The sequence below is a fragment of the Sinohyriopsis cumingii genome, unplaced genomic scaffold (genome assembly GCF_028554795.1).
Source record: "Sinohyriopsis cumingii isolate HCF-2022 unplaced genomic scaffold, ASM2855479v2 utg000305l, whole genome shotgun sequence".
Taxonomy (NCBI): Eukaryota; Metazoa; Mollusca; class Bivalvia; order Unionida; family Unionidae; genus Sinohyriopsis; species Sinohyriopsis cumingii.
In genome coordinates, this window is record NW_028315886.1 from 593,544 (window position 1) to 614,674 (window position 21,131).

General features: G+C 36.0%; 1 protein-coding gene across 1 annotated transcript in view; it reads left to right on the forward strand.

The window, feature by feature from the left end:
- Positions 1 to 10,952: 10,952 nt before the first annotated feature.
- The window catches only part of LOC149774367 (uncharacterized), a 90,622-nt gene continuing 80,443 nt past the window's right edge, over positions 10,953 to 21,131 (forward strand). The window contains exons 1-2 of the mRNA XM_089945369.1: positions 10,953 to 11,091; positions 16,359 to 16,506. Coding sequence (XP_089801495.1) covers positions 16,434 to 16,506 — 73 coding nt within the window. The 5' untranslated portion in view covers positions 10,953 to 11,091; positions 16,359 to 16,433. The remainder of the gene's footprint in view (positions 11,092 to 16,358; positions 16,507 to 21,131) is intronic.

Below are 21,131 nucleotides of genomic sequence, written 5' to 3' on the forward strand. Positions count from 1 at the left end.
CTATATATACTCTATTATTTGTTCACCCATTTCTAGACTGGTTCACAGTTCTTCCGTATAATTAGTACCGTGTGCCCTATAACCAGATTTAATTTTCTAGAAAGTCATGTATTTTACTCATTGATATAGGAGCATTATTTCAAGAAAGAACTGATAATGCTTGTGCAAAGATAATAGTGTAATGGCAGTTTACGTGATACCACTGTTTATAGCTAAATTGCATCCACATTACATGTTGCTGTGTTGTATTGTACTTATTAGTGGTTTATTCTTGTCATTAAAATAACCGCCTTTGTATCTTCATGTTATCTTTCTATGGCATGCATGATACACAAAAGAAACATAAATAAGCTGACTCCTCTGGTGGCTTAAGTGGTTAGAGTTTCCACCTCAGATGTGGAAGATCATGGGTTCGAACTCTGGCCAAGTCACACCAAAGACATAAAAATGGTACAACTAGCTGCCTCGCTTTTCGGCCTGGTGTCAGGATAATGTGACTGGGTGTGTCATGAAGTTACATGTCTGCTACACAATGCTCCAGTGCTAGACATAACTACAAACTCCCATACTGCATATATCGTAGTTATTTGACTAAAATTGTTAATGCTAAGATAAAAATCTAATCACACACACACACACACACACACACACACACACACACAGAAGCTAAGGCCCAGGGCACCCACATAAACTTTTTGTGGGGGGCAAACACGTAGTCTTCAGGAACTGAGTTTTAAGCATGCAGGCTAAAACTCATTTAAACGTGAAAGGCGGGGGGGGGGCGAATTCCCCATCCCCTTGCCCCTATAAGTGGGTGCCCTTGCCGAGATTTAATCAACAAATGTCAAACATTAGAAGAGGCTGTCATTTTACTGGCACAAATAAATCCATATGGTGTCAAGACACAGCTTGTTACACTGGAAATATAATCATCACCAAAGTGTAAAAGACGAGTATGTTCCGATTTATCAGACTAGTTATAATTGTTTGAGGGAAAGATTTGAGACAAAACTATCTAGTGTTCCATCTATTGACCCCTCCTCCTGTCAAAATTGTTTTCTAAAAAGAATGGAAGTTTGTATTATAGATATTGAGAATTGGGTATGAATGAGATAAATATGCATAGCCTTTGAATTTCGCTTAAAAGCAGATCAGGTGTTCCTATTGGATTCAATACAGGCCCTATGATTGTAATATGCAGTACACTTAGTGACGTTGAGTTTGAAGTTAAAATAGCAACATATTTTTGAAATCAAATGTAACCAGAATACATTTAATTTAGTTTCACTAGAAATGCAGTGCCCCTGCTAGATATATGCTGACCATAAAATAGTGCTCTAATATGCTAATTAAATGTTCATTATCCTTTCTTACCAACCAGTATGCGTGTGCACACCGGAAAGTCGTGTTCTCAACATAAACGACAAAATCTGTATATAAATTCGGATGTTGATTTTGATTAAATATTTGATGATGTTTATGCTTTAGACAGACGAAGATAATATCACATTATCAGTATCAGAAATCTGTATAACATAACCAGTCTGTACAGAATGCTTATATATTTGTTCTATGATAACGTATTTGTGGGCAGAAAGCTATATAGTTGTGGGCAGAACTCTGTATTTTTGTGAGCAGAATTTAAAATTATCGTAGGCAGGTATGACCTTAGTAACCTTTAGAATAAGGTCAAAACGGCCGTCATATTTATATAACTGCTAACTAATCAAATGAATATGACTATAAAATAAATATACTTATATATATATATATATATATATATATATATATATATATATATATATATATATATATATATAATGACTATAGGAGAAATAATACCTCTGTATATATATTTTAATTTGAAATTTAAATTATATTATGTCATTCCCATAAACCTACATTGAGGATGACCTCTGATTGCTCACACTGCACATAAAACTGGTGTGTGTGTGTGTATCTATCTATCTATCTATCTATCTATATACAATTCTGCCTACTTTTATCAATCTTTCACATTCTGTCTGGAGTATATTAAAAATTCTTTCTCTATCTCTCTCTCTCTCTCTCTGTATACATACATACGTACGTACACACACACACAGAGGCAGACATACATACATACATACATACATACATACATATTGCTACGCCTATTTGCTATGGTTATCTCAGTCATAACATATTCTGGGTTCGCCTGGTACTGGCTTAAGCTGAGATGAATGTAGAAATTTGACTGTGGTGTTGGTATTGATATTTTTGTACAAGAAAAGGCTCTAACTACAGAGGAGATTATAGAAAGAACTAAGAAATATGTCAGACTCTAGGTATTAAGAAAACCTGAACAACTACTGCAAGACCCCAATCAGATGGCATCGTTGAAAGAGTAAATCGTACAATACTGATTATGCTTTCAGCTTTTGTCTCACATCATCAAAGAGATTGGGATGAATACATACCTTTGGTAATATTGGCCTACAGATCTTCGGTTCAGGAAAGTACTGGAACAAGCCCTGCTTTAATGGCACTTGGAAGGGAGAGAACTCTACACATAAACCTCATATTTGATGACTGTGAGAAACAGCCATCTGAAAGTCAGAAATATAAACCTGATTATGAAAATGAACTAAAAGAGAGACTGAATGAAATGCATGAACTTTCCAGAATAAAAATGCAACTTTCTGGTGAAAATATGACAAAGAGTTATGATCAGAGAGTCATAGTCGTAACTACACTGTAGGTAATGCAGTATGGTATTTGGACCCCAAAAGAGTAAGAGGCTTGAATTCAAAATTACAAAGAACCTGGAAAGGTCCATTTGAACTTATTTCCAATCTTAATGACGTGCTATACAAATAGTCCAAGACATAAGCCAAAATGTATTGAACACATTGTTAATTCTGCTTTTCTTAATATAGGAAAATTATTGATGTGGTTCCTGAATGCAATTTACTGAACAAGAATTGTTCTGGAATTGAATGAATGTAACTTTTAATAGTTGTAAAATTGGGTCAATATAAATGACTTTAAAACAAATGTGTATATAAGCCTTGTAAAATTAAATCATTTTTTTTAAAGTATATATATATATATATATATATATATATATATATATATATATATATATATATATATATATATATATATTCAAGTTTATCTCACTTTAACCAAGTTGGTCTCACTTTTATAAATTGCAGAGTCTTGACTGGACTTGTGAAATTTGTGAGGATATCAGATTTTTTACAAGAGTCAAGTGCGCCAATCACTTGAATGAGCAGCATTCAGGAATTAGTTTCAAGTGTAAACTCTGCAGAAAGTTATTCATTGGAAAAGATAAACTTCACACATGTAAAGCGAAGAAAGAAGGGTTTGAGAGATTTACCCAACTATCTTGAAAACTAGGCCAAGATGCATAGAAAGAGTTATGTGCTTTTATTAGTGGTTAATACAAAGTGCTTAATAAAAATGTGAAAAATGAGAATGACATACATAAGGTGATTCCCAGTTCTTCAAAAAGAAAACTCCTCCTCAACTCCCTGCACCACCATCAAGACTTAATCTTCTATACCATCCAACCTAGACAAATCAAGAAGTGGAACAAAATCACCTGCTTTATCAACACCTATCTGTTCCAGGTCCAACTCCACAAGAAGATCCAGTACATCTGGAAGTTCTTCACTCCATAGTCACTCCATTTCATCGTCAAAAACACCTGAAGGGAGAGTACCTGAAAGAGTTATGACTCCACCAACCCCACAAATACTAAAAAGACGCCTCTGAGCTGAGGATACAGAGCATTTATTGGGAATGGAGGATGATAAGGAATGTTTACTAGAGGAAGAGATTACAAATGTGGAGAAAGAAAATAAAAGAAAGAATGAAACGTCTGATATTAATGAGGATGAAGATCATGGAAAAAAGAAAATGGAAGCAGAAAGGAAAGAGGCCAGGAAATAATTAATGAGAAAGGTGAAAATGGCACGAGTGGTTTGAAAGATAAGACTGTGAATAAGGTTGAAAAGAGGAGAGTTAGAGACAAGGAAGTGGAAGTAAAAATGAATCTCAACAAGAAGACAGATAGTACAGCATTTAAATAGTGAATAAAATGAAAGCAAGTGATAATGATGGAAGAAGTGTAGGTATGGACATGCAAAGTAGATCAAAGGAGCTACAACAAATGCAAAATAGTAAGATTATGCTAAGTGTTGGGGATGGGGAAATGAATGGAAACCACTTGAATTACTTTGTGTAAAGACCCTGTTATTTTATTTGACAGAGACCCAACTCATATGAGATTTATTTTAAATTACCTCCGGTAAAATGGCTCTATGCCAAAGACCTTAACACTTGTAGACAGGCGAAACGTAACTGAAATTTTACATGAGTTGGTCTATTATAATATGAAAGGCCTATCCTCACTTCTCTCTGAAAGGCTCAATTTATTATTTGAGCTAGGAGAAGTTTAAAAACAATTGTTGTGGAACATGTATTTAACAGAAATTTGACTCCAATAAATATACTGTAAATTCAGATTTGTCAAGACTATCGAATTGAAATATTGTTTGAAACTTATGAATGGTTGGATTTGTTTTGAGAAACTGTAAATCCATTATGCAGACCACTGGACCCAAACAAAGATCAACGGACCATTGGACCTGGATATGCCTACTGACTAGCATACATATATAAAAGAAAATCATCAGAAAATGTAGAAAAATAAATGCACAATCTAGATGTACATGCAATAATTTATAAATGAATGTTACTGTGAATTATAATAAGAATACTTACCTATTTAATGTACAAGGATATTACACCTTGTTGATTTCCAGTGGAAACTGGGTTATTTATTTATTTTTATTTTTTGTTCATATAATCTTAATGGTTATATACATTTCATCTGAACTAAGCTATAGGCATGATATATATATATATATATATATATATATATATATATATATATATATATATATATATATATATATATATATATATATATATATATATATATATATATATATATATATATATATATATATATATATATATATATATATTCAACACACACACACATATTGTAATATGATGTGCATCATTAAGTATTTAAAGCATACAACTATTATTGTTTCAATGTATGGACAATTTTCAAAATTATATTTTTCTTCACAAATAAGATGAATTGAACAATATGAATTAATTTTATGCTGGATTGTAATGTCAATATATTTTTGTGGTTAGTGTATTCATGTTAATAACACCAATGCAATTCTGAATTCACTTGCTAGCCGTCGTTCTCGCAATGAATTATTAATATTATAGAATGGTGAATAAATGTTATGGTAGTGCTCTTCCAGGGAGAATCAGGTGGGTTCGAATCCCACTGGAGCTGACTTTGGTCAGTCACGGTAGAACCACTACAGCAGATAAGAAAATTATATATTAATAGAAAGTGCTCTGTATAATTTTCTTATTTGTAAAAGGATGAATTTTCAAATGAAGTACACCAGGTATATGTAGGTTTAGGTTTTTTCCACTGAAATATTATCAATACAAATTTTCAATCTGTATGTTATTTGTAAACACATGTATGGTGGTCTTAATGTAAATAAAGTATCGAGACTGCAGCTGCACTGGAAAATAAAAGTAATTTTCTTTAATTTACATATAGCATAGTATCCATTTCTCTCCAATTGGGGACCAAACCCTAATGGTTGAGGGTAATGCCTTGCCAGTCTCACAATTTGTTTTCTATATGTTTAGTATAATTATTTAAAATGTTGAGAACATATACCTTGTTTCCATTGATTACGTTGCCTTGAGACGATTCCTCGAGTCGTTAAAAGTACATGTCGGCTGGGAACGAGATCGACCGACTCATTTCAACAATTGTAATGATTATTTCAACTCGTCACTATGTTTCGAGTAACTATTAGCTACTTATATATTATTAGATGACGATATTTTATGTTGTATTATTTGTTTACTGTGTATTTTAATCAAATATTACCTCCCGGAACGTGATCCGCTAGGTTTGTAATGGCGCCATCGTTCCCAGTATTATATTTTCCTGAGCGCGAGGTGGTAGCGTTCCCGTTTCTAACCCGAATCGGATAACCTCAAGTGTTTATCTTTGTGTGAACATAAATGGTTTCCCAAGGGTACAGAGAGTATAAATATGGCCCCGTCGTTGCAGATGTGAGACAGGCACCATTGAAGTCAGAATCATATGTCTCCTTTCAGACCAGATTTTCATTTGAAGGTTTTATTTTATAGGGAGTTTCTATAAATAGGATTAGTACGAGTCTACAACAATATGATTATCCTTTGATATTATAAAAGCATAATCTTCATTTTATCAAAGTTATTTTATAAAACATTTATGCTAAAATTGTTGTTTCTTAAAGTATGCATAAAAAAATGAATCTAAAACACAATCCTGTTTGCTTATATTCTACAGTAAATGTATAGTCATGAAGTAAATTTTTGATTGTGTTTCTCAATGTAATTGTGATCTTGTTAGTATAAAAAAGAAAATAAGAAAACACAGTAAAAAGTAAAACATAATTAATTATGTATTCATTTACATCATAAATAGCACACATTATTTAGTTCTTCTCTAAAATCTCCTCTGTCGTTCTAGCCTTATCTTGTACAGAAATATCAATACCAACACCACAATGAAAATACTGCATTCATTTCACCTCAAGCCAGTACCAGGCTAACCCAAAATAAGTTATGACTGAAAGAACCGTAGCAAATTACATATATATATATATATATATATATATATATATATATATATATATATATATATATATATATATATATATATATGGTCAAGGTTATGAGTGCCATAACTAATCCACATACTCCCCCAACCGCTCCGGTAGTCTAGTGGTCATAGCGTCCGCCTCGGATGCTGGAAGTCTCGAGTTTGATCCCCGGTCCTGTCAAACCAAAGGCTTACAAAAATGGTACTAACATCTGCCTCACTAGGCGCTCAGCATTAAGAGGTTAGTTTTAGCAATGGTCCGCCTGGTGTCAGGATAATGTGACTGGGTGGGACATCATGCTACATGTCTGCGGCATGATGCCTCAGTGCTAGATATCACTATAAACTGCCACGCTAAAGACATCGTAGCGATATGACTGATTTTTTAAAGCTACGTTAAAAATCCATATCGCACACACACACACACACACACACACACACACACACACACACGCACACACACACACACACCAAATAGACAGCCTAATAGACAAGTTGTCCAAGAGGAAACTTGAGGTATATAAGTCAAGCCAACTCTCCCTCTCTCTCTCTCTCTCTCTCTCTCTCTCTCTCTCTCTCTTTCTCTCTCATATCATCATGTTATGTAATATCGATAACGCCGTTGCAGAGAAATATTAAACAGATCGAACTCACTATGTCCATCTAAGAGTGTCCAGTTAAGAAACGACAATCGAAAGCTATTACCTTGAATTTGTTGCTTCTAACAAGTCATCCGGAAAGCAACAGATGCGATCTTTCAAATGAAATTTGACCTTGTTTTATAACTCATCCTTGAAAATTAAAATGCCATATTGTCACTAATATTAATTTACTACTAAACGTAAACAACACCTGAAGCGCGGGGCAAGTTCTATAAGGACAAAAGAACGTGTGAGGCATTATTTCCACGAGGACAAAAGAATGTGTGAAGACAAAGGAACGTGGACGCCATTTTTTTTAAAAATACATAGAGGCATATTGAGAGACCGTCTTGTGGACAGTTGTAGTGTTTATACAATATTTGAACAAGATTCCAAGTCCAATTCAAATATACTTCGTAATAACGGTTGTTGGCAGGGTCGTAGAGAGGGATCATGGTCCCTGGGGTAAGAAACACACTGGCCTCTCCTAGTTCTTGTTCATACAAAAAAGTTTCTTTTCTAAAAGTAAAAAGTGTTGTTCGTGTCGGCCCCCTTACGGGCTCGGGGATATATACGCTGTCCCTCCCCCCCCCCCCTTGTCGGCCCTATCTATTGATAATGCAAACAGACTTAATGGGTAGGTGGGTGTGGCATAATCAGATATCATGCATCGAACGTAATGAGCGTAAATTTAAATATTATGAACACAAAGGTCTGTCATTTAAATGTTCAGGGACAATTTGTTTTATGGAACATATATTTACTTGAGCTAAATTAGGCAATTTGTTATTGTAATTTACGCACAATAGATAACAGCATTTTTACAGTACTGAGATATTGGATAATTATCATTTTGCTTGAACACTTATCAGTATGCAACAAATGCCTACGTATCAGAAGAGAACAGATATATTTTGTTAAATAGGTACACAAGTGTAGAAATAGTGGAGATGGAAATAACAATATTAATATAATCGCTGTCATTGCATCACCACTACAATCATCAAGATGGCCGCCGTCACTACCACAGCCAGTGAACGACTAAATTGACAACATTGTAAGAGTCCTCGTTAGGAAACTCAGCGGGGTCAATGTCTACGACGGTGACACACGTTGGCGGACACAATGAGTCAATCTCAACAACGCTATAATGACCCACTTAAGCAAACACATTGGCGTCATGTCTGTAACGCTGTATGGGCCACACCAGCACACCAAACGGGTAATGGCCGTAATGGCCCTCGTTAAGAAGCACAACGGGGTCAATGTCGCCAACGCTGTAATGACTCACGTTAGCAAAGGTAACGAGGTCATTGTTGCGAACGCTGTAATGGCCCACGTTAGTAATCAGAGCGGGGTGAATGTCGCCAATGCTGTAAAGGCTCACGTTAGTAAGCACAGAGGAGTGAATGTCGCCAATGCTGTAAAGGCTCACGTTAGTAAACACAGAGGAGTGAATGTCGCCAATGCTGTAATGGCCTACGTTAGTAAGCATAGAGGAGTGAATTTCGCCAATGCTGTAATGGCCCACGTTAGTAATGAGAGCGGGGTGAATGTCGCCAATGCTGTAAAGGCTCACGTTAGTAAACACAGAGGAGTGAATGTCGCCAATGCTGTAATGGCCTACGTTAGTAAGCACAGCTGGGTAAATGTCGGCAATGCTGTAATGACCCACGTTAGTAAGCACAGCTGGGTAAATGTCGCCAATACTGTAATGGCCCACGTTAGTAAGCACAGCGGGGTGAATGTCGCCAATGCTGTAATGGCTCACGTTATTAAGCACAGCAGGGTGAATGTCGCCAACGCTGTAATGACCCTCGTTAGTAAACACAGATGGGTGAATGTCGACAACGCTGTGATGGCTCGCGTTAGCAAGCGCAGCGGGACTTGAGGCTTGTGCACTAGGCAGGATGGTATATCGTATAATTTTGTTTCATACTACTTTTGCTGTAAGATCGTCCTGAACGCCGTAATTTCAAGTGGACTAAGTAATATATTATACCAAATGTATCATATGAGCATATATATTTATACTGAATATGATGCTAGTTGCGTTTTGAAAAATGATGAGAGAAAAAAGAGGAGCAGCAACTCTGGTGATTGTATTGGTGGATTATACCTATTTTTGGTAGGTTTCAGTAATACATCGATAACAATCTGTAGCACCTTTGCTGGTGTCAGCAACACAAAAGAAGAGCAAAAACGTACAAGAAAAAAATAGATACGATGGCGTTTGTATGAATATCAACGCAGTGTTAATAGCAACAGAAGGTAGAGATTGTATAAAAATAACATGCAGTTAATTTAAGAGTACAAGCAATAAATACATCATTAACAGTAGCAGTGGTTCCTGTATTATTATTTGATGAGATGATAAGTGCTGATTTCATTGTAGTGGGAGAGTGAAGCTATAATCGCTACATTGGCAGTGTTAGTTGTTCGACCAGATTGGATGTCCTGACAGTAGTTCTGATAATACTTTTTGGTGAGATGCTGAGTGCTGATTGTTGTGCTAGCAACAGCGGCACTACTAGTTGTGTTAGCTGCAGTGGTAGTAGTTATTTTTGTAGTAATGATGATGGTGGTGGTAACATTAGTAAGAAAAGGAAAAGAAGGTGTGTGTGTGTGTGTGTGATTCGGATTTTTAACGTAGCTTTAACGAGTTTTCAGTCATATCGCTGCGATGTATGCAATATAGCAGTTATAGTGATGTCTAGCACTGGGGCATCATGCCACAGACATGTAGCATGATGTCCCACCCAGTCACATTATCCTGACACCAGGCCGAACAATCCTAACACTGAATTATTAATGTTGAGCGCCAGGCGAGGCAGGTGTTTGTTCCAGTTTTTAAGTATTTGCTATGACTCTACCGGGGATCGAACCCACGACCTCCCGCATCCGAGGCGGACGCTCTAACCACTAGGCCACCGGAGCGGTTAAGAAAAAGGAGGACAATGGTTATAATTCACAGTAGCAGTATCTAGCAGGCGGATAACTATTAGATAGATAGACAGATAGATAGATGCAAATATTCGAGTTAAAAAATTCAAATAAACAGGGGCCTCGAGTGGCCGAGTGGTCTAAAGCGCTTTCCGTTACGGATCACTGCCATCTCACCTCTGTCTGCGTGGGTTCTAGTCTCTGATTCGGCCAGTGTGGGTATAGAAGAAAGCTTGCCAGTAGCTTCTCGTGTGTCGGTTGTTCTTTCCGGGGTTTTCCCTCCGCCATGTATATCCTATTGTGTGCTGACAAAATGGCGTTAAATCCTACAACAACAACAACATCAAATAAACAGAAATACTTGTATGCAAAGGTCGACGTTGTGTTCTCCTAATACGATCCTTGCTCATTATTTCGTGTTATTTTATCTTTACTGCCTTTCTTAGTTTGAACAAAGCACGTGACCCAGACATACATATCGCCATTCAATTCATTTTTATCCTCCAAATGTCCTTGAACTAAAATTCCCAACAGCATAACTTTGCCAGGTACTGTGTCACATATTCAGTACCTAGCTAGATTGTTGGTGCGTGCTTCGGAAATGCTATTCACTGACTGGCGGGTTTGTTTGTAGCGTCACAAATATGCCAAGGAAGGTAAAAAAAGATACATGTCGATATATCAACTTCCAGATAATTCAAGAAGCTTCCAGTTTGAGTGAATTATAGAAATGTTGTAAGTATCATTTCTATATGATTATTGTACTAGACAAATGCGCATTCATATTATACGTGTTCGTAATGGGTTTTGGCCAGTTATCAGCCAGGGTAAGTCTAACTACATACAAGCTTAGTCATGTTACCCGTATTCACAACTACTGTAACTTATATTGAGTCAATGTATTTGGCAAATATTATTCTAACACATAAATAGGCATTCCTACTACCAGTGTTCACAATTACGGAAACTCGTATCCAGTCAGTGTATAAAATGCTACTGGAATGGCATTACTTTCGATGGTATTTATTATCCACTATTGACATATATACATGCCATGGCTGAGTTCAGACTTCAAACAGATCTATGAACATACAATCGTTTTGGTAGAGATTTTAGTGGAGAACGGTGGTGATTGTAAGAAGCTCTCTGGTGTATACATTTTTTAAAATCACATTAATTGTTTAAACTTTCTATTTTGGAGACAAATATTTGGGAGACTGAAAAATCTTTGAAATAATAATTTGCAACACAATCAGCCAGGTGTGGTGTAATCTGTACGTTACCTAGCTTGTTCATACATGCTTCAAACATTCACTGCAGTGATTGGCGAGTTTGTTTAAAGCGTCACAACTTCGCCTGGGAAGGTAGAAAAAGACATGTCGCCGAATGTGACCCTTACATTTTAAGGAATTTATATAAATGTTGTAAGTATCAGTCTTCTTTGTCTGATTACTAAATTACATTCATATTACCCGTGTTCACAATGGCCGTGGGGCAGTTACCTGCCAGTATCATTCTAAATATATACAAAATCAGTCATATTATCCGTATTCACATTTACGGTAACTTCTGTCTTGTCAATATATTTTGCAAATATCAGTCGGATCCCCCAATCGCCTAGTGGTCTCAAGCGCTCACTGTTTCTTCTCGTGGAGTCGATAGTTCTTCCAGGAGTTTTCATGTGTACCATGTCCACCAGTAACACTCGCCACCATGTATGGCCTGTCTTGCACCGAAACCCCATAACAACAACAAATATCAGTCTGACTACACGGATACACAATTAAAGAAATATATCAACTGTTACTGGAATGGCATTACTTTCGGAGTTATTTTCTATCCAATATTGACATAAATATAATGGTTGAGTTCAGATAACGATGAATAAACTTCCAATCGATTTGACAAAGACTGGAGTGTAGGGCGTTAGTGATCCTAATAAGTATTCTGGTTTATGCAATTTTGAAATGCCATTTATTTTGTAAGATTTGATATTGTGGAAACGAAAACGAGTAACACAGTATGGATAGGTAGTTTAGTATGTTTCTTCTAGTTTGAAATTGCTAGATAATATTAGGACAGTATATTTTAGTACAAGTAACAGGATTGAAATTTTCTCTAAATTGTATTAAAAGTAAGTTGATAAATTATGTCAAAAATGTATTGAGATTGAATCCATTTATTCCTTATTACAATTATATACAACTTAATAGAGATTGGGCCCCTATGAACAAGTAAAAACCGTCTTATATATACATTTCCCTTGTATCCTAAAGTCAGCACACAAAAATCTACACGTAAAGTACCACATTGCGGAAACCTAAAAATTCCTAAGGTATGGCTTCCACGCGCTGCCTTGGTATAATTGTCTGTCTTATGACGTACATAGACCCAGACGATAATCTGCAAGAGACTACGAAGCCTCACTTGAGATTCTGGCCATCGCAAAGAGCTAGGCACGTGCCATATTTGGCTTTGTCTTAAGAAACTGGTATATAAAGCGCCAGAGCTCAAACAGACTTTTGTCTTTACAGCTCGACCCCGAGTACTCTGGCATGCCAAGATTTCCCAACATGTAGCTAGCTGTATTTACAACATCATCAAGTGACACCTCTTTCAAGATGATTGAACTTCCTTTCTTCTCTCTCTCTTTCTCTCTCTCTCTCTCTCTCTCTCTCTCTCGGGTTTTGGAAACAGATTGACTTAGAGATTACGAGACAAATCTTATCGTAAAAAAATCTATTAACTGGTATTACAATAGATACAATAAATACATAAATAAATAAGCAATAAAGTATATGATCCATCATATTTATGTGTTTAGAAGTTTTTCTTAAATTATAATGATTATTGTTTTCGAATATGCGAACGGAATTGAAATTCTGACGTACAACACATTTCATTCGCAGCAGTGTGGTAGAGTTTCTAGTGAATATCGTGTACGACAGATTTCATTGGCGACAATGTGGGACAGTTTCTAGTGAATATTGTGTACGAGACATTTCATTGATAGCAATGTGTAAGTTTCTAGTGACTTTCATGTACGACACATTTCATCGGCAGTAATACGGTACAGGTTCGAGTGACTATCATGTACGACTACAGTCGACTAGAAGCAGCTGAAGATATACGACGGCTTGCTGACATTATTCATGAAAAACGGCCCAGGTATGAGAGAAGATTGTGTATAAAAATGTACGTACATCGTAATCTCTTGGTAGGCTTGTCGTTTGTATATAAATCTAGTTTCCTCTGACCGCTCTCAGCCCCATCTTCGGAAACCAAATTTCCGATATTTTAGCCGATCTACACCCGGGCGGATAGATAAAATATTCGAGTGCATTGCAATAGACATGATGGAGACATCTATTGGCATTACGAGTTTCTTCTCTTAGTATGCAATGTCAACTAACCAATAGCGTGTACAAGCGGCGGCAGTAGATGGTGTAGGCAACTGACTTCAAATGGATATTTTGTGGGTTTTAATATCGAACGTCTGACTATATACCAGAAAGAAGCCATTGCAGGTGTATTTGAGGAAAAGGATGTATTTGTGCAAACATGGACCAGCAGTGGAAAATCGTTTATTTATGAATCCATTCCATTTGTGTACACACTTTGTCTTGATAAACGAGGAACAGTATTCAGATTTGAACAACTTTATTTTAAATGGATGCGGTGGCTTGTTATCGCATCCATTGAAATTCACTGACTCGAAGCAATTAAATATCTGATTGATCCCCCAAGGTGCAGATAGGCTAACATATCTGAACCTTGACTTACGAAGTAGATCTCATCCCATGTTGGATCTAAAAGTTGTCAAATTATTATGGTTGATTCACCCCATAATAGCAGTAGAAACTAATATTATCAAACACGTGATAGTAGATAGGAGATGTCAGAAGAATTCATGCACCCGATAGGAAATGTCAGAGGAACTCCAACAGGGGAAGGAGATGTCAGAGGGACTCCACCTATGATAAATTGAACTCAGCTGCCCTTAATCTGCTAAAAATGTCCAAGATGATGTCGGATGCTGTATCATAATACAGTCTGTTCATCGCATTCACATCAAAATGATTCTGTCTTATAGGGTGGAAGCGTATAGACCCGAAAATGATGTGTTCAGTTGCCAGTGTCCACCAGCAGGACGCTCAGTCTGGTCGCGGTCCGCTCTTCATGTGGTATGCATGAGTCCGTTATACGTGTGGTCAGAACCGCAATCGCACAAGGCTATCGCCACGATTAGTTCTATACGAGGGATGCCACTATCTAATAGTGGCTTACTTGTTCTAAAGTTTGACAGTTGCGTTTTCCTTCTACATCGTCTGCCGAAAACAAAAAACATCATTATATATATATATATATATATATATATATATATATATATATATATATATATATATATATATATATATATATAATGTTTTTAAAATATTCGAGTAGAAATCAATTGCATAATATCTGCGTGAGCATATTTACAGCTTAACTATAATAACTGAAGCGTAAGTGGACGGATGTCTTTGTAGTCGTATTTAGGTCGGATGTATAGATGAGTCATGGTTTCACTATGGGTATAGGACTAAACACCATTTACAACCGACTGCAGTATATTTCTATAAAGTGACTAATTATGAAAGTTGATTGGACGATAGATGTAGATAGATATTTCTGCATAGTTATCACCAAACCTATATATTTCACTATCAACCCTTCCTCGATGAAACCTTCTGTGTGGAGAGATTGATATGAGCCGCAAATTTTTGTTTATCTGCATCTGCATGATACATTGAAGATTCATCAATCCCGGGTGTAAAACCCGCTCTGACAGGATTTGACATGTATCTTCAAAGTGTTAGAATCAAACTCCAACGCCTATGAAGTATATTTAATCGCGTTTAAAGTATATTCTAACTTCTTAGACGCATGACTTCACAGGTATGTTTACATGACTGGCTTTTGAAAGACATCTGTGACTGCAGCGGTATGTATTTGTGTGACCGGCTTATAATATACAAGTGTGACATCAAAGGCATGTGGTTACATGATCGGCCTTTGAAAGACAGGTGTGACTTCAAGCGTATAGGTTCACATGACCGACCTTTTGTAGATATAGGTGTGACTTTAAACAAGCAAGCGATTTTGAATTGAAACCGATTATTTTAAACTCTTTTGGCTACCCAATTCATTGTCATTAAAATTTTCCAGAGTTACAAACATAAACGAAACAAAATGGAAAGTGTTTACCGTGGATTCCCTAGTGAATGCTTAATAGATCTCTAATTCTTTATACCTTGACTTCAGTTCGAAATGACTCTGTAGTTAGATTGGAACTAGTTACTAGGTCGAAATGTGAGTGTATCTCCTACGCACGAGTGCATATACTACCGACTTTGTATCATTCTTTTTATTCATGTTTAGTTGTGATGGCGTATGAAATGGTGCGTGCGTTTACCCGTGGACCTGGGTTCGAATCTCTGAAGAGTTAAAGAGATAATATTCTTGCAAAACTTCAAATCTGTTTAAGTGGGTATTCATATCTTACATCCATATAACGATTCATTCTGGAGATTATTAATACAGTGGCCTCTATGTAGATTCACCTTACAGTTATAAAGCGATTCATGCTGGAGATTGACCGCTCCGCTAGCCTCGTGGTTTTAGCGTCCACCTCGGAAGCGGGAGGTCGTGGGTTCAAACCTCGCCGAGTCATACTCATGACTTACAAATAAGATATTAACGGTTAGAAACAGTTGTTGCTTAGGGTTAAGTGGTTGGTGTTAGGACTAGTCCGCCTGGTGTTAGGATAATGTGACTGGGTGGGACATCATGCTACATGTCTGCGGCATGATGCCCCAGTGCTAGACATCACTTTAAGCTGCCACACTGCATACATCGTAGCGATATGACTGAAGTATTGTTAAAAGCTACGTTAAAAATCATAATCACACACACACACATGCTGGAGGTTATTAATATAGTTCGTTCCCTTTCTTTTACAGCGGAGTCCTAAGAATGGCAGTGTGTTAGGTTGACAATTCATTTCACCTCGATTCACAGTCAATTAAAACGTCACGATGGCGGCATCAGTATCACAATATGCTGCTTGCAGATTGGTCGAAGACAGGACTATGGAACTAGAAACTACAGGTATGTGATAGATAAACTGAATATAACAACTTGGACACAGATAACATGATCCACCCTAATCGTTAAACACAGAAAAGTAGCATTTAGAAGTATCCTTTTAAATTCACCAGTATGATGTCAATTATATCTTTTAACCAGCACCTGAACGTAATTTATTCCTTTTCACACGGAATAATTGTGTCAATCTTATTATCAGGTTTGACGCAGCTTATTTCAATGTTATAATCACTTAATTTACTATATAAATGTTCACGTTTTCCAGAATATTGTTTGATATATTTTTGGTTTAAAATTCATAAATGAACATCTTATTCTCCTGAATGTTATATTGTAGCACATTTATCTTTGACCATATTTGAATTTTGTAACGAGTCATTATTATATGTATATTTTTTTCATTTTTTTGTTTTTTTTATCTTCTAAATGTAAAATGAAGATTATTATTTAGGTCCAGTAACTGCACTGTAACTTTAATATATTTCGGGAACTGCAATCTCTACGGAGCTTCAATGGACAATCCGTTAATTATCAAACTGTAAATGATTGTGCTTGGCACCTTTAAATCAAGTAAAACGTGACTGTGCTCTTGATATATAAATACAGCCATGGTTACATATGATAGAAAATAAGTCAGTGTACCTATCAGGTTAAGCATAGTTACGAATGTTCACCTATCAATGTGGATTATCCGACATATTTTCAATGTGTGATATTATACATTTAACTATTATGTCATACAATCATTTTTTTTTAATAACTTAAAATAATATATCATGACTTCGATTAATTGATATAGTAAAAAAATCAACTGCATTTAAACGAATAAATCTTGATTATAAATAGATTTTGCCAGCATGATATTCTTTAAAGTCTCAAACTCGGAATTAAAAACAAGAAAATCTTTAATTTATTTATTTATTTATTTATTTATTATTTATTATTGAGACATCACCCAAACCATTTTCTTTTTGTGGCCTCAAGTGTTGTCTTGGAAAGTGAAAGTAACTAAATGACAAGTTCAAGTATACGAGATCAATGGTAGACTGACAGAAAAGGTAGATAAACTGCAACTAGCAAAAGTAAATTACTAGATCAATATTCAATCATAATATGACTGATAGAATGTCCTTGGACATGAGACTTTACTCCAATTGTCTCCGTATTACATCTGTCACTTTAGATGGCATTCCGATTTCCTACACGCACTCTCCAACCCCCAACCCCCATTCTCGGCAATTCACGATCCGAAACTTTCCCTGTTATCTATCCATCCTCTTGAAACATGATACACAGTATGATAATTCTCTCATACTCAGTGTAACAATTCAGGATACAAGAACAAAGGAATGACGGTCAGACGGAAAAGAAGACACTTTATCCCAATTGTTTGAGCATTAAATGACCTACTTGTGTTGCTGTACTTAAAAACAGCAAATCAAACTAAACTAAATATCTGGCCAAACGTGCAGATGGTTTTGAAAACATAAAGTTCACTGACCTTTAATTTGCTAAACAATATCATTTTCTGGTGGCAAACAAAAATGATTATAATGAAGAAGAAAGAGAAATGGAACATTGCTTTTCGCGCAATTTGTTATATATATTTGAAACAATGGTGCACAAATCATGTATTTTATCATAAAACATTCCTGAAAAACAGTAAAACTACATAACACAGACAGCGTCCGTTAGACGTTGAAAGCCCCCATTCCCACCTCTCAAAAAAAAAGAAAACACAGGAAGGATAAGATTAACAGCAACAACATTACAGAAATAATAGAATTAACGATCATCGTAATGACCATATTAACAATGATAATGATTATACAAATTTGGTGGCAATGATGTAGGTACTGTTATTCTTGTGACGATTATTTTGATGAATACTTTGACAATGATGACAATGACGAGGATGATCGTAACATTTCTTAAAAACGTTCCTCCTCAGTTATTTCAATACCCAACTCGTAAATCTAAAGTTCCATTTTTTTGTTCTTGTTAAAGTTTCGAATCCAGTCTATGAATAAACAGTTAGTGTACGTCACACTTGATAACCCCATTAACCTGGCCTTCAGTTCCATTGAGTATACTTATCACGGTACAGCAGTACTATGAATTATGCAATAAAATGCCGCTGGAGAAAATCACACCCTTTGAAAAATGCAGTACACTTAGTTTAGATTGCATATGGTGCCTACTGTGGTTTTGATGCAGAATGGTAAGATTTTTCAAAATTCTTTGGTTCAATCAGCGAGTAATTATTTTCTTGCGGCGATGGAACACATATCTATGTTAAACGGTTGAAGGCCATACGTCACTATATTCTGATGACGTCACAATGAACAGCACCTGAGCCGACAGGTAGACTGGACCCCTGTCGTACTTTAACAACTGGTAGGAACATTGGTCAGCCTTGACCTTTCCTAAAACATGGTTACGAACACTGTATCTAATGTAAACAAAATGGACGATGCGTAGATGATCCCGCAATTTATATGCCCTGATGCAAACGAAATAAAACTATTGGAGAAAATAATATGTGAACTTTAGATCCAATACTTCATCGTTTACTGTTTTAACTGTTTTACTAAGGAATGTGTTAAATATTGGCGGGAAGCTCTGGAACACAGCAATTGTATTCGGGATGTTACTAAAAAAAGGTTCTGTTATATTTATCTATTGACAATAGCTTTTTCACACGGTTAAAGTGCTATATTTAACCTATTTTTTATTGCAGGACATAAAATGTTTTACGTAACAGTAATTTTCCTTTGTTTTATATATCTACCACGACCCTTACGCATTCTGTAAACAATGAATATACGTGTTGATTTTTACGGAGGGATAATGTTAACAATCATTTGGACAGAAGCAAATTATGCTGTAAATTATATTGCTTTGATACAGTTATTTGCAAAATGATATGAGAGTGAAATAGTCAGTCTTACTGTTGCTAGGTTTAAATGCGCCCTGTAGGCTTATATCTAAAATATTTATCTAATATATGGGAATACGATTCGACAGTGAAAATACAGTCTAATACACACAAAAAAATCCTTGAAAAATATTGTGCTGGCTCCTGGAAGCCATTGACACAGATAACATTGTCTTTTTTCAGTTTCATATATTAAGTTTCAGTATAATTAATTTGAGTGACAAATATGTGAAAACAGATATTAATAAAAATACCAGCAATTGTGCAAACGATGTTGTTGTGTGACCTATGAACATGATGATATGTGTTCACTAGATGTATCCATTTATCAAGTTTCCTCAGTATCCAAACTTCAGTGATCTAAAATGAATAGTTTTAACTGTGCAAGTTATTAAAAATATTTTTCATAAATAATTGTGATGCTGATTTCAAGTTGAAGACTTAAACATTTAATTTCATACCTAAATACAAAAATCATCTGTAAAATAAAGCAACAAAAAAATGGAAACGTTAAATAATTAAAAATTAAGAAAAAGAAATCGACATGATTAACCTGCTTTATAGACGTCTCCAACTTTAAACATTGGTCTACCTTAATGAGATGCAGCTATCACCAACATATAGACAGGCATGCCCACACGAAAACTGCAGACCCTATTGATGCTGCAGTTGTATTAATAATGAAGGGGGGAAGCATGTTGCAATGTAACAGCACTCTCTTCAAACCTTGCACAGTCACAGGGGCACAAGAAGTCACTGTTAGCTTCCGCTTAGGAGTCTTAGTCATAGACCCTAGTGATGGTACAGTTGTATTTCCTGGGAAGGTGGAGTCATAGTCACAGACCCTAGTGCTGGTACTGTTGTATTTCCTGGGAAGATGGAGTCATAGTCATAGACCCTAGTGATTGTACAGTTGTATTTCCTGGGAATATGGAGTAACAGTCTTAGACCCTAGTGATGGTACAGTTGTACTGCCTGAGAATGTCGCATCCTAGACTCTAGTGATGTTACAACTATTTACCCTAAGTGGGTGACGTGCATTACAATGAATCAGCATTCTGTTCAAATGTAATATAATAGGATTATGAAACAACAAGGACAAGACATTAAATACAACACAGTATATGGTCCACCTAACCAAAAGATAGCAGCGGGGGGGGGGGGACGGGGGCGAACCGACCAAGCAGCTTTCCCATTACAAAAGCCCTACAGAAAAATATGTTCGCAACGGGGCTGAATTTCAAAATAGAACGTTTCCACGATGATTAAAAATCGTCAAAGAATCCGGGAACAACTATAAATATTGTCATCGTTGTTACCGTGGTGGTGATTAGTTTTTTAGCATAGGATTTTATCAAGGCCAACTCGATATCGCTTTCTAGGATCAAGTAAATTTACAGTCACAAATCCGTGCGCTGTTGTCTGAGCACGACTAAAGAAGTTTTTAAATTTATTCAAATCCATATCCCCGCTACACCACGTTTGATGAATATTTCTTAGCGTGTGGATATCCACGCCGTTAAAAACCGCTTAAACATAACAATTATCTCTAATTACTTTTGGCATTTGTGAATACCGTTGAGTTACATAATCAACATCTGTGTTTTTATGTCGCCCACGAGAAAATATTATTGCAGGATTAGCTTGTTTGTCCAACATCACGTCGTCGTAAACCACTAAATTATTTACG